The sequence below is a fragment of the Oxyura jamaicensis genome, chromosome 1 (genome assembly GCF_011077185.1).
Source record: "Oxyura jamaicensis isolate SHBP4307 breed ruddy duck chromosome 1, BPBGC_Ojam_1.0, whole genome shotgun sequence".
Taxonomy (NCBI): Eukaryota; Metazoa; Chordata; class Aves; order Anseriformes; family Anatidae; genus Oxyura; species Oxyura jamaicensis.
In genome coordinates, this window is record NC_048893.1 from 25,462,191 (window position 1) to 25,476,370 (window position 14,180).

At 40.1% G+C, this 14,180-nt stretch overlaps 1 protein-coding gene across 9 annotated transcripts in view; it reads left to right on the plus strand.

Annotated features, from left to right (window-relative positions):
* The window catches only part of LOC118164303 (ankyrin repeat domain-containing protein 26-like), a 55,708-nt gene extending 43,398 nt beyond the window's left edge, over window positions 1-12,310 (plus strand). For 8 of the 9 annotated variants that reach the window (XM_035321744.1, XM_035321756.1, XM_035321785.1 and 5 more), the window contains 6 exons: window positions 41-182; window positions 1,357-1,638; window positions 2,174-2,409; window positions 2,911-3,157; window positions 10,424-10,469; window positions 11,878-12,310. In XM_035321744.1, the coding sequence (XP_035177635.1) occupies window positions 41-182; window positions 1,357-1,638; window positions 2,174-2,409; window positions 2,911-3,157; window positions 10,424-10,469; window positions 11,878-12,026 (1,102 nt within the window). In that variant the 3' untranslated portion in view covers window positions 12,027-12,310. Of the gene's footprint in view, window positions 1-40; window positions 183-1,356; window positions 1,639-2,173; window positions 2,410-2,910; window positions 3,158-7,555; window positions 7,572-10,423; window positions 10,470-11,877 lie in introns of all 9 variants that reach the window. The other variant, XR_004749445.1, reaches the window with a different exon arrangement.
* Window positions 12,311-14,180: the final 1,870 nt, after the last annotated feature.

The window sequence follows — 14,180 nt, forward strand, 5'->3', positions numbered from 1 at the left end:
CCTTCACCTCGTTATTTTTTTTGACTAATTTGCCATGCAGGTGCAAGAGGCTTCTGAACAGAGCTATGAAGAAAATTGGGATGTATGAGGCCAGACAAAGAGAGTCCCAGTTTAATTTCCAGGGAGAAATGAAGAACAGGTATTCTGAAATGGTCAATGAAGTTGGCAGATTGAGAACAAAGGTGAGTTCTGGTTTGTTTGTTTATATATGGAGTTATTTTCTGAAAATCTGTAATATTATTTTCATATGCTTGCTTCTCTAAATGGTGTTGTTGGCCCCAGGGCAGGATGCAGTGAAGGGATGAAGAAGTTTTCTAACTCACCAGCAGCTGTCTCAGCCCATCTTTCCCTAGCCATGGGCACCCTGAAGTAGAGGTCCAAGAAGTGCTTTTGAGCTGCCGTGGGTGTCTTGTTCAGTTGCATGGAACTCTTTACACTTCCCCTGGTTACTGAGAGGTGCTGCTAAGGTACACGTGTGCTTTAGAAGGTGTTGCAGAAGGAGTCGAGCCACCATGAGGGCACTTATTCTTAGTCCAAAGGCTCGGAGCATTCTCGTGGCTTCACTGCCATGAGAAGAGTTCTGTTAAATGACAGGGAATGGCATTGTGTTTAGGCACTGTAAAATGAAGATTAAGTTTGTGTTGTTTGTTTTTTTGTTTTGTTTTGGTGAGGGTTTTTGTTTTGTGTTCTATTTATAAAAGGCAGGAAGCTCCCGAGTGTATTTTTAGTAGGTATAGAAAAGGTATATTTCTGGGGGAGAAGAGTAAGACAGCATCGCAGCGGACCTTTGGGACTTAATGGAACATCTGCTATATGCTCTGTATCCTTGCAACCAAAAATCAGCTTTGACCTAGAGAGAAAATGCCTTCCTGCAGCAGTTCTGTCAAAATGGCCTCCTGAGGCACTGTTTCCAAAGCTTTCAGAGTAATGGCAGGAAGAGCATTTGTTGCTCGTGCCTACTCCGTTCTGCACTGCAGCGCTTCCCCCCACACCCAATAGGCGTTTTTTCTGGTGCCTGGGTAGAGGTGTGTTTGATGTCCCATGAGCAGAGGAGCATTTCAGGGAAGAGCGTCCCTAGCGCCTTTCAGCCCAGTCCCGCAGGGGAAATGCTGCTGGTTTGGCACCTGTTTGTGGTGTGTGACCTGCTTCAGAAGAACTGAGGAAGGATGGGAACTTGGGAGTCCTGTCAGTAATGATGTTAAAGCTGTTCTTTTAAAGTACAAGCCTAGCTTTCCTTTGGTCTTCATGCTGTGTCAGAAGATAACAAATACAGTCTTGGTGGCCTTCCTGTTTATGAATTTTCACTGAATTTAATATTTTTTGACCCCTCTACGTTTATTTTATTGCTGTCTACAGGTTAGTGAACTTTCCCAGCAGCTGGAGTTGGAGTCTAAAAAATGCATGCAGCTGGAAGCACAGAACCAGGACTTACGAGAAGAGCTGTCTGCTCTGCGTGGGAATCATGAAATACTGGAGAAGAGCAAATGCCAGCTGAAGGAAGAGGTGGCAAACCTCAGGCATCGTTTGGAAACTAATATGGTGGATCACAGCCAAATAGAACAATATAAAAGAGAGATGGAAGAACGAGCTGGACAGGAAATCAGACAAAAGCTACAAGAAGTCAATTTGTTTTTGCAGGTATATTAATTAGTCATTTTTGCCTTCAGTCTTTATTACATTATAGTTTTTCTGACATTTTTTAGTATTTTATTTACTTGATTTATGTCATCTTCTTCTCGCTGTTCATCCTCAAATGAGCATTGTAACTTAGATGGTTTGGCCAGACATACAGGTCCTGCTTTATCATCCTATGGGGTAAAGTGCTCAGGATAGAAGTCACCCAAGTTAAACAGGCTTTTTTGAAGGGGGCAGGAGGGTGGGGATAGGACCCTCATAGTTTCTTTATAGAATCTTTTTTGGTGTGACCTGTCCTGCAGAGATAACGTTCTTTTGGTACTACATTGGAATAATAGTGCTAAGAGCAGATATCTTTCTGAATTAATTATTTAATGTGGTAGTGCCAGAGTTCTGTCTTGATGGTAGTGAGGAGGCACAGTTGCCTAAACTTCCTAAGTTTGGGCCCTTGAAATCGAGTATGTGCACCTGTCTGTTGGGGGGGGAGGGGCAGTTCTCTTTTTCTTGATGATGGTTGAAATTGCGTTATCTGCTTCAGACGCAGGCAGCCTCCCAAGACAGGTTAGAACAAATCAGAGCCAGCCATCATGCTTCACTGAGAAACCAACTAAAGCACAGAATTAAAGATCTTGAATGCGAGTTGGACAGGATAAAAAATACACAACAAGACAGTATTTTTCAAAAAGAATCCACACAAGCAGAAGTGGAAAAATACAAAGAACTGTATCTGGAAGAAGTGAAAATCAGAAGATGTCTAGCAAATAAGCTGGAAAGGTAAGTCCATGCTTTTTTGGAGTGGTAGCAAGATGCGAAGTGGTAGCAAGTTGTATAAAAAACATTGCACAATTTCCTTCTAAAAGCCCTCTTCTATGTCTGGTCAGCATTACATCATTAAACGTGCACAAGATGGCATATTACAAATTTTATTTTTTTTTAATTTTATAAAAAGAGTCCTCTACGACCCTTCCCCTTTTTAAGAACTGCCTTCATTTCACTTCAGTGTTCCAGCAGTGCTGCCACTGGTCATGGTATTACTAGAGTATTTTTGAAGTTAACAGCATTTTAACAGGCATCCTTTTGGCCCCTTCTAATAATGTCCTTTTCTTCTTCTACGTAAGGCAGAAAAGAGTGATTGCACGTCCTGTCCCACTGTCTGCAAACTAGGAATGCTTAAAGATAGAATTTTCAGAAGTTAAATTAAAGTCAAAAGACCTGGAAAGTGACTTTGCAAAAATATTACAAAGATAATTCTTTGCATGGTTTTAAATGTTTCAGAGCTAATGAGAGACTAGCAGAAGCCAACGCTAAGCTCCTTCAAGAGCGTCACAGAAGCAAATCTTTAATTGCAAGCAGCATTGTCGGTGGAGGTCTGGCTGCAAGTCCAGTTCTATATTCAACTGAACTGGGACATCTTGGCAACAATTTGGCACTGAACAGAAGTCTTAGTCTAGGAGGAAGCTTCCTAGGCCCAACCGGGAGCACATTATCATCGAGAAACAGGGTTGAAGCCTATGTGGCTAAGGTAAGCATTGTGAAATGCTCTTCTAGCTACTGTTGAAGAATATCTGTAAGCAAAGTTATGATTCTTAGTATACAGTTAGAATCTATCTATAGTTTGAAACCATAGTCTAATATGCTAAACCAACAGCTGATGATCAAAACATTACACATCTGTGTGGCAGGGATGAAGATTTTTTGTCATTGGGATTGTACAAAATTTGAAGAGTGCTCAGAGACCAAAAATACTGGCATCTAAATAATGAACTATTAACTAATACGTATCTATTTATTAACAAGAGAAACTGTGATAAAGAGTGCTGTGGCATCAGAAGTTCCCAACTAAGCTATTCGTTACATTAATGTACAGTATGTAGATAAGTGTATGACATCTTTCAAGTGGATAACTTTGAATGCAAAATCCCATCAGACATCTTTACTCAAGACACTTTCTCTTTCCTCACTGATCTTCGTTTTAATACTTTCTTTGCTGGAACATGTTCTAGTACATTAATACCAACAAAGGATGCTTCAAAACTAGGATGATAGAATGGTGATAGCTTAACTTACTATAGAGTGCATTGTGGGATGCATGCTGTGCCTAGGAGGCATTTCTTTTTGTGATTCCTACTAAGTATTATTACCTGAAATAATACCTAAATAAAATAAACTGTTCTTCAGGAAGTCTACAGCAATGCTACAACCTCTACAATAGCTCTGGTAAAAGTAGCATAAAGTAGTACAGCCCTAACAGAACAGTGAGCATTATATCAGGAGATCTGGAAGCCAGATGTCAGTAGGTTGTGATCAGTTCTCCACTTAGCACAGAATTAAAGCATGGATAAGCTTATCTGTTCGGTCAGTGTGTTTTATTGCTCACATATTCTGTTGTTGAATGAATGTGAGAAGTTATTAATTCAGCTGCAAGTCCATCTCAGTTCAGTGGTCCCACCCACATAGGAAGGATCCCAAGGATCCCATTTAAACAGCATGTCTACATATTGCATCTGTTTCTTGTTTTGTTTTTGCTGTTTTTTAACAGACAGAGGAGCGTAAGTAACATGTAGTAGTGTCAGTTACAAAGATGAACTTTTCTGGTTTACTGTGAATGTGTCTTACATCATGCAAGTAGCGTGAATGGGACGCAGTTCAGGGACCCATGCAAAAGTGAAATAAAGAAAATGCCAGGACAAGGGAATGAGGGAAAGGGAGCAAGAAACTAGTAAGGGAAGAACTGAGAGATGGGAGCAAGATACTAAAAGAAAAAGAAGGAAACCATCCCAGTTCTAGGAGAAAATAAAAGGTTAGCCACTGTTCTTTTTTTTTATTAGAAGAAAGAGTAAAAAGACAGTGAAGGGAAAGAAAGTGGAATACATAGTTGTTTCCTAACTGAATTACAGCAAAATTCTTCAGATAGCCCTTTCCATTTTAATTTTCCAGAAGAACCTGGAACTCTTTGGGCTTCTTAAAGTTCGGTCAATAACAAAATCAATACTTTCACTGGTTTACTAAGTTCCCTTAAACATGAAGTAACCTTTTAAATATTCTATAACATAGCTTGTTTTTATGCAGTTGGTAATACATATTCCTAGTTTTTATATGGGCTGCTTCAACAAGTTGTGAAAAACGGTTCACAAACCTGCTTGTGAAAAACAATACTTGAGCTGATTCCAAGAAATGTGTGCATTAGATCTGTGAATGGTGATACTGTTCTCGGTATCCTGACTTCAGTGGCACCCATAAAGTTTTTTTTCCTGTATTTCAGATTGTATGACTCTTGCATTTTGTGAAGGATTGATGTCATGGGGAAAGATTTTAGGTTTTGGTACTGGTTTTTGAGGCTTCATTTTCAAGGTTTAAAAAAACAAACAAACAAAAAAAAATCAGCGTTGAGCAGACTCTCAAGGAAATATGAGAAAAAATTGAATTATACATTATATTTCCCCATTTACAATTACATGTTACGTGAGGTTTTCTGTTTGTTATTTGAAGGGGGCTGGGTTCTAAATTTCTCTAGTGGGACCCTGAAGTTTTCTCTAATCTTGTTTACAACCCACAGAAACTTTGTCAGCAGAGAAGCTGAGAATAATTGGTTCATACATGCTTTGTCATAGGATTAGCTTTTAATTTTAAAATAATGTAACATTCTAACATTTATTTTTCTTTTTTTGGCTGAATGAAGGTGGGTAAAACTACTGCTAAATCCTCAGATAACTTACCCATTCTTTTACAATTTTTGCCACATCCCTTTAAGAAAAACCTGGAACTCTGAGCTTGTCTGTTTTCCCCTCAACCCAGCAGAAGGCTGGTCTCTGGGACTTAGAATTACTGATGTGAATTTATCCTCCTTTTCATCAAATCCAACAGTTTGGGAACAACTGAAACTACTTGTAATGGCAGTGTCTGTAGACTGAAGTCACTCTATGTTGAATATATTCAGAAGAATCTTAAATCTTAAAACCTAATCTTGTGTTTTCAGTCCTTCAGAAAAAAGAAGTGGGATCCTCAGAGGTGCAGTAGTTGCTAGAGGATATGCATCTCAATGTGTATTTCACTTAGAACTGGTATTTGAAGAGACACCACATATCTGAGGAACTGAAAGCACAGGATTCCTGACAAGTGCATGTGTAAAAGATTTGAATTAGAAGTTTTAATCTGTTTTGAACTACATCACCAGTTGTGCTGCTTAGGACTCTGCCTGTTCACCAGACAAGTTAAAGGCACAAGAGTTTCTCTGACTAACAGTGAAGTGAAGAAAAGGCACTTCAGTTATACCTCAGATATTTCCAGTAACCTGGTTCCTTTCTACTGGAGAAAAAAAAAAAAAAAAAAAAAAAGCCCTCTGAATTTGTATTGCCTTTAAATTCAAGCTGAGTGCTGCCTTACTGGGTGGAAGATTACAAGTGGTCCTGACAGTAAAGCTTAAAAAGACAGGGAGTTAAGGAGCTTAAATCTCAGTGTGCCTCAGGTAGCTGTCTTGCTATTTTTTTTATTTTTTTTTTAATCAAAGTTCTTGGTGGAGATTTGGTGCTTCTCTCTGTACCTTCCTCAAAGTGAGGAAGCTTATTTGAAGTACAGAATATGCCTCTCCTTGAAAGAGGAAGCTTACATAGACTTTGACTTTGCTTTGTACAAAAGCTTTGAAATAGCTTCCAAGGACAAGAAGCTGAAAGTATTTCACACTGCCATTACTCAAAATGCTGGTATCAATTCCTTTGTCCATGCAACTGTTAGAAAATAAACTGTGCTGTTCCAAACAAGAGGATGTACCTAGGGAATTTAGAGCTATTTAACATTAGAAGGCTAATATCACTGATGATGCATTTAGCCTTACATTTTGAAGACAGTCATGTTGCAAACTCAGCCAGAAATGAACATCTTACTCTTCACAAGCATAAAGAAATGCATGTTCCATTACAGTATAGCCCCTTTCCCCATACCAAGCATATATGCTACAGAAATCAATGACCTTGAAATGGACATGCAAAAGCACCTTGAAAAATCCAGAAAAGCTCATACTGGCACATGCTAATTAACCAAAAAGATCAAATCACATGTAAATGTCAGTTTTATTATTATATTTTTTTATTGTTATTATAATCTTTTATTATTGTTAGAGCTCCAGTAGTGAGGAGTAAACTACAAGTACTTGAAAAATTCCATGTCAGTCACTACAAACAGTAGCTGTAGGAACTAGCAAGCAATTTATTACGTTCTGGAATAATGTTGGCTGAAGTTGGTTTCATAGTAGGACTTGTGCCATTTTGAAAAAAAGTGTGTGTGTATTTCCGTTACAGGAGTAGAGAGATCTTTGGGTTCTATTTTTCCCTGGTCTGCTGACTCCCAAACTGCTCACACACTGGCCTGTCACTGTCCAGAATTTGACTGAATCAAGCAGATGAAACACACATGCAAGGTTCTTTTAGTGGTCTGCGTACCATGATTTGGGAACTGCTGCTTTAGTCCTTAGATAAAGGCAGGGAATTTCTGCTGCAAGGAGTTTCAGAGGCAAGAGTCTTGTTAATAGGTTCAACAAACATCAAGCCTAAACCCTAACAGCTGTGCCAAAGGCATGGCGAAGATGAATATGAGTGCATTGATACAGAAAATAATAGTGAATGCTGCTAGATGCAACCAGTGTGAGCTAGCGGATTTATGAAACCAGCTTTTCTACTGGTAACGTGAGAGCAGGAATGCCCTCCTCCTACTCTGTCTCTCAATTTCTGTTCCCTTTCTGATTTTGTTTCCTGTCTGCACTCCTGTATTGTAGCAGTCTTTGTATCGTTAGCCAATTTAGTTGTTTTATTTATTTACATGTAGGTCATGTTCTTAGTTCTTACTGAAGACTTTTGAACTTAAGGCCGTTGTTGTTCGTTCTTCTTCAACTCCTTAATCAAAAATCTGTTCTTTCTCTTCTCTGCAGCCAGATACATGACAAGGTTTGTAGCCAGTATTGTTTCATGTTGGTTGGTACTATATACTAGAAATGTTTTTGTCTATATATGCTGTTAGGTTTTGATTAAAACTTAAAAATGCATTCACATTTTCCTATTACTGCAAATATTTTAAACTTGTTAGTTTGCCAAGAGACAGGATCACTGCTGCAGAGCGCTTTTGTGCTTTAATGTATGTTACAGCTTTCATGGTAGTTAACTGTCTATGAGATATCCTCCTTGCCAGTTCTGATATTCAGAAAGTTCTTGGTAGTAACAGCAATTCATATATGAAGTGCCAGAACTGTTCTGACTTCCTCAGCTGTGAGTATCATTTCACGGAGTCTCACAGGATCCAAGTTACTCTGCTGAAGCAACCTGTGTGAGTAAGTAGTAAGTCAAAACTGTTCTCTGAAAAAGAGTTTTCGAGAAGGTGTCTGCTGCAGGGCAACCCAGGGTGCTAGTGCCTGAAGAGATGTGCAGTGGGATGAGAAGTACCTCTGGGTAGAACTTGGTGCAGAACAGATCAGAGATCATTAATCAGTTTTCCAGTTCTGTTACTGTTGTCTGTCAAAAGTTTTTCTGGAATCTGAAGTTGTCACCTTATTGCTCAGGAGGTTCAGGATAGTCAGCTGCAATGCCTTTTCCAGGGGGATAAGGGAGGAAGAACAACAGTGAAGGCACAAATTATTGTCTTCAAGAGTGTATTTTGCGTGGTTTTTCATTCCCTCTTTTGCAAATGAGCATGCCAGCTTATTTTCCACTTACTCCTCTTTCCTCAGGCTTTCATGAGGATCACAAAGATGTTAACACAGTATATAAGAAGAACTTTCTATTTTCATGATTCATCTGTACTTGTGGGGGAGGATTTGGTGGGCCTTCTGATCGCTGCGGAGGCTCCAGAAACCAGTGAAAGTGTTTTCTTCTTCTGAACTACTATTGCTCTGCTTACGATTGGTCCTGTTTCTGAGCTATCTTTTGGTCTAGGTGCTTGGTTTCCTTTGTCTTTTTGTTAGCAGTGTCCTTCTTTATGCATTAGGCTCCCTTCTGCCCAGGATTCTGCTGCTTCTTTCCCCTGCTTGTAAATAACTAGAGGTTGAAGGATCTGGGGGATCCTCTTCCTTTCTTCTTTCAGCTCCTTGTTCCCTTCTTCTACCTGTGAAGGTACCAAGAAATATCACTGAGTGATTCTCCTGGTGGAGATGGTGAATTTGGTTGCAGCTATCCCTGTGGTCCTGGAGAGAACGTCCTTCCCTCCTCTCTGCTGGTTTATAGCCCCACTTCTTTGGCCCTCACAGTGGCCTGTTACCGCTCTTCTTGTGAGGGTTTGCACAGTTCTTCCCTTCCAGAGATTCTTGCTCTCCCTGGCCTGTTGAGTACATTGAATGGTTCTTATCTTTGATACGCTGCTAGGCAAGCCTACTCATTTCATAAAATAAATCCCTGTTACCCCAGGGATTCAGCACTGAAGTCAGAGAATCACTGAACAGGTGAGGTTGGCAGGGGCTTCTGGAGATCATCTAGTCTCACCACACCCCTGCTCAGAGCAGGGTCAGCCACAGCAGTTTGGTTAGGGTCATGTCCAGCCAGTTTTTGAGCATCTCGAAGGACGGAGACTCCACATTTCCTGGCAAAGTGTTCAGTGTTTGACCATACTCACTAAAATATTCATAATAATACAAAAATCCTTATGTTTAAATGGATTTTCCTCTGTTTCTACTTCTGCCTCTTGTTCTTTCTCTTGGCACCACTGAGAAGAGTCTGGCCCTCTCTTCTTTATACTCCACCCACAAATCAGATAGTTACGCCCATGGATAAAACCCCCTGAGCCTTCTCTTCTCCAGGCTGAGCAGTCCCAGCTCTCTCAGCCTGTCCACGTAGGTCACATGCTCCAGGCACCTAATTATATTCATGGCCTCCATATTTCCTAATGACACAAGTCTGGAAGCTGTATGCTGTCTGTTTCGACAGTCACTTCCATGTGTTACGGACTTGATGGAAAATAATACAGGAGTCACGAGTATCATCAAACGTACACAACAGCATGTAGCGTTTGGGCTGTGGCCTGATTTCTCACTATGAAGGCGTTGCAGTCAGATACAGGGCAGTACCTTAACTAGTTGGCAGCAAGAACCAGCTTCTAGGGGTGAGAGGGGTAAAGGCTGCTTCCTAGTGATCCAAGCCGATTTCAATTCCATAGTAAAACCCACAGCACTTGTTTTGTAGAACCTGCAGCTGCTGCTCATCGCGTCTTAGTAGATAGGTAACAAGAAAACAATGTGTTTTTATGTTTTTTTACATGTGTAATAACAGTAAAGAAAAATACTGGCATGATCTATACAAGCTCTTTCAATTTTCCCTCTTAAGGTGGAAAAAAGAAGAATATTGATGCGTGCTTTTTTGTACACAATGGAATATATCGGTCCTTCAGCAGCTGCTGTTGCAGCTGTTCTCAGACGAAGTTGCAGAAGTAGGCCTCAACTGAAATGGGCCCTGTGATGGCGTTTGTGCACATCTTACTGTTTGGCTGATGTTCCGCTCCTGTATTTGAAGATGGATATTAACCACGCATGCACTTTTATAAAACCACTGTGCTTTCTTCCTCTACTTTTTTATACTCAGTTATGATCCAGATGGCGAGTTACCAATTTTGTTGTACTAAAGTTAATGTTGCTCAGCAATGAGAATGCTACGGCCTGGCTGACCAAGAGTTTCTCTTTGGGGGGGGAATGTTTGGGATGATGTTTTCAGTGTTTGACACACATTATACATGGGTTTCAAAACTGTTTTAGTTTTTTATTGCAAAAATGAAATGTAACTGTTGAAATTTTAACTATATATTTTACCTGTAACTCTAGATACGGCAGGAACTGGATGAAAAAATCACTAAAGAACTTGAACAAGGTAACGTGTAATCCTGTTAGCAGTGTTTTTAAGGAAGTTGATGACTGTTCCTAATTTTTGGAAATAATGACTTGAAAGCTGTCAAGCACACTTGTTTTCTGCTAACTCTCTCATTTAGAGTTTTATGTGGGAAAGTTCCTGCTTACCAAAATCCTGCACAGAATGTTCTGCAGTTACCTTGAGAAAAAGCAAAGGAAACTAAACTACCTCCCCCACACAGGTGCACTTGACTTAAGCTAAAGCTATCTCTAGTCCTCAGACACAAACATCAAACATAGAAGCCCTGAAATAAGATTTTTATAGACTTCAGGCATCACTTCTCTTTCTGCATACATTCATTGAAGCATACCTTAACACATTTTATGGTGTTAGTTCTTGATTTTTGCTCTCTCTTATTCACTGCTTGTATTTGTAGTTTACATGTTGCAATCTTCTTTGGATGAGCAAGAAGAATCGGTGACAAAATGCATCCTTTCTTTAAAAAAAGTTCATTCAGTAATCTTGAGGCAAACACAGTATATGAGTTGGTTGCTCGCAATATGTAGTAGAAAACATGTTCTGTAATATGAGGCCAGGTCTCCAGAGAGAAACTGCACCTCTTTCATGGTAATTGTGCTGCCAGAGTCACTGCTGCTGTGCCTGGAGCTATTTTGAAGCAGCAAACCCCTGAGAGCATTGCCTTCTGTTCCAGTGTGCTTCATTTATGTATAGTGAGTCCAGCTGTTGCTTTACAGCTCTTTACATTTGCTTGCATGGACACAAACCCATTGCTTTGTATCCACTGGCGTTTTCAAATGTAATGATGTGTATGCTAAGAGTCATACTGTTTGTTTGGTTTGGGGACCTTGCCTCAAGAAGGTGGATGGATGGAAACACAGCAGAGCTTTGTTTTTCTGCTCTCATTGCATATGTGTTTCCATGGAGGAAGGAGGGGTTTGCCAGGGCAAGTTATAAAGACACCCCACAGAAAAGGCTGCGTTAGTTCCAGGCTGAGAGACTTGTCCTGCTTGGACTGCAGTACAAGGTGTTTCCATTTTCAAAGGCAGATCTTTTTCAAGTTGGTCACAATGAATATGGAAGCTTTTTTTAAGGGGTAGTGTTCCAAGATCTGCAGGGAGATAAATTTAGCTCTGGTGTAAGCAAGAGTTTTTGCTGGTTCCCTGAAGATGTTCTGTGTGAAGCTTCTGAAATTTCTTTCACTAGTTTTAGAAATACTGTTGACTGATAATTAAATGTGAAAAACAGTGTTTCTTCCTTTGTGCCTGTTACTTTTGCTTTTTTCTTAGAAGTTTTTAAATCTCTCTCCAGATTTTAGCCTGTCCAGCTGCCCATAATGTTTTTACAGTGACTTATTTGACTTGGTCTACTGTAAAAGTAGCATCATGAACCTTGTTTCTTTTCTCCCCAGCCACTGCTGAACTCGAAACTGGATCTGCTGGAGCTTCTCCCATAGTATCTACTGATGGATCATCAAGAAATTTCAACGTTGACCAGGATCCCCTTTGCAGGGCAATACAGGAGTACCGTGATGTTTTAACCAAAAATTATCTGATCTGAACAACATGCTAGGGAAAGGCACTAGAAATTTTGTTTACATATCTGTGGTTTCCCATCCCATGGCTCAGAACCAAAAACATCTTTCATTGCAGTTTGAACATAAATTCTGTTACATAGATGTCAAGCACACCGCACTTACTTGGTTTTTGATGTATAGTTGGTTTATTTTGCACTCTAAGAACCATATCTGCTTTTTCTGACTAGCAGAATGACTTAATCTTGATTCTTGAACTTTACAGAACTCTCAAAATGTTTCTTATTAAAGTTAGATGCATTATTTTGTTCCACTGTTGTTCAGTGTTTTAACAAAAGCATTCCTTTTGTTCTGTTTAATAGTACTTTTGTTCTATGTGTTCTAGTGTTTCCAGTATTATTTTAATGCTTAGGATATTATTTGACTGGCTTTTTGTCTGCTGCTCCAGTCCTGATGCAGTGAATATTTCTGTTGATTAAGTGAAAGTTTTACTACTGTTTAAGCTGGAAAACAGAGCACTTTATATTGCTGTCCCTTTTATGTCCCCTAGGCTTAAAAATACTGTGAGTGTACAGTAGTGCCAAGAAAGCTTTTATGTGGTGTTATAAATGAAGATACGACTCAATCTGAATTTAGTAATATTTATAAAAGACAAGTAAACAGCGCTGGGCGCGCAGAGAATATACGCTACACCAACACGCACACGCTACCGTCGAACGTTCTAGATATACAGAACATTGCTTTTACATATTCATAAGAAACCCGAGGATGCCTCTACATATGTGACCTATCCAGCTTTGTATTATAATTAGTATTTTCACAAACTCTCCTTTTGGCGCCTGCTTAGTGTCTCTTGGCGGTGGTCATTGGGGGTTGTGGGGATGAAGGCTCACGGTTCTCCCCTCACTGCCAGCAACCTTTTGTTCCTGCACAGACCCCGCGGGTTCCCGGGTCTCGTCCAGGCCGCAGGGGTGGCCCTGAGCGGCTCCCTCTTCGGCCCATGCTCTGCCCTTCACAAGGTTCCTGAAAGCAACAAACCGTGATCGACACCAAGCCCTGCGAGGCCGTCTTTTCCTGCGTTTCGTTAACCCCTGAAACCACACTAATAATACATTTATTATATAACATTAAACAACAAATTTTAACAGCTTCAATCAGCAAACCCCCAGCAACTTAATGCATGGAAGCAACCTGAGACAGCAAGGTGTCTCCTGAATCACCCCTCTTTGTTCCCTCTAAACTCTTCACATTTGTGATGGCCTCATCGTTAAGAGTCTGATGTTATCACCAACCACGGGGCTTGTTGACCCTCATGGCCATGCTCCCACATCTCCCCGTTCTTTATTAACATCAGCCTGACCTTAACATCCTGACACAAGTTATTACTCCATATATCACATGTGGTATGTTTGTTTTGGAATCCATGTTGGTTTTTGTATTAAACCTTGCTTCAGCTTCAGACATTTGCAGTTGCTAGATGAACACCTGTGGTGAACCTGAAACCCCCATATTGGGAAAAAGGAATATTAACATACCAACCTTCGGTCTGGCAGGTCCTTAACACTCTTTGTATGATAGAACAGCTTTTTGTTGCTGCTAACAGCTGATGGTACAGTGGCTGTAGCCCAGGTGAAGGGCAGTATGATGGGACATCTGTGTCAATAAAACGAGCAGTTTTACTTATTTCAGGGAGTTACCCACTACTGAAGATCAGCAATCATCACTTCATATCTACCAAATTTGCTGGCAATTAGAAGATTATAGAACAAATGAAGTCCAAATTCTGGAGAAATAAAAACGGTTGAACTGAGATAAATGAAGACTGGATTTTTTTATTTTTTTAACCCATTAATTCAATAACTTGAGTTAACAGGTGGTGAGGAAAAGCAGTGAATGTTGCTATTACTCTCTGCTCCTTTTTATATTAATACAACAGTTTTGTGAAGCTAATTCATTGTATTTAATTCCAGGTACTATGTTCCAACTTGGTATTTAATAAACTTTAATACGTGTATTTGTTCTATTATATTCCTCTTCTCGATTTTGCTTTCCACTTCCTTCCTGGCCTGTGTGACTTGCTGGAGCTTTCCTCTGTTCTCTTCAGCTCTGTTCATGGCTGCGCCTTCAGCCTGGCCTGAGAGCAGGCAAATTGCTGGCACGCGTGTGGTGGTTTTACTCGG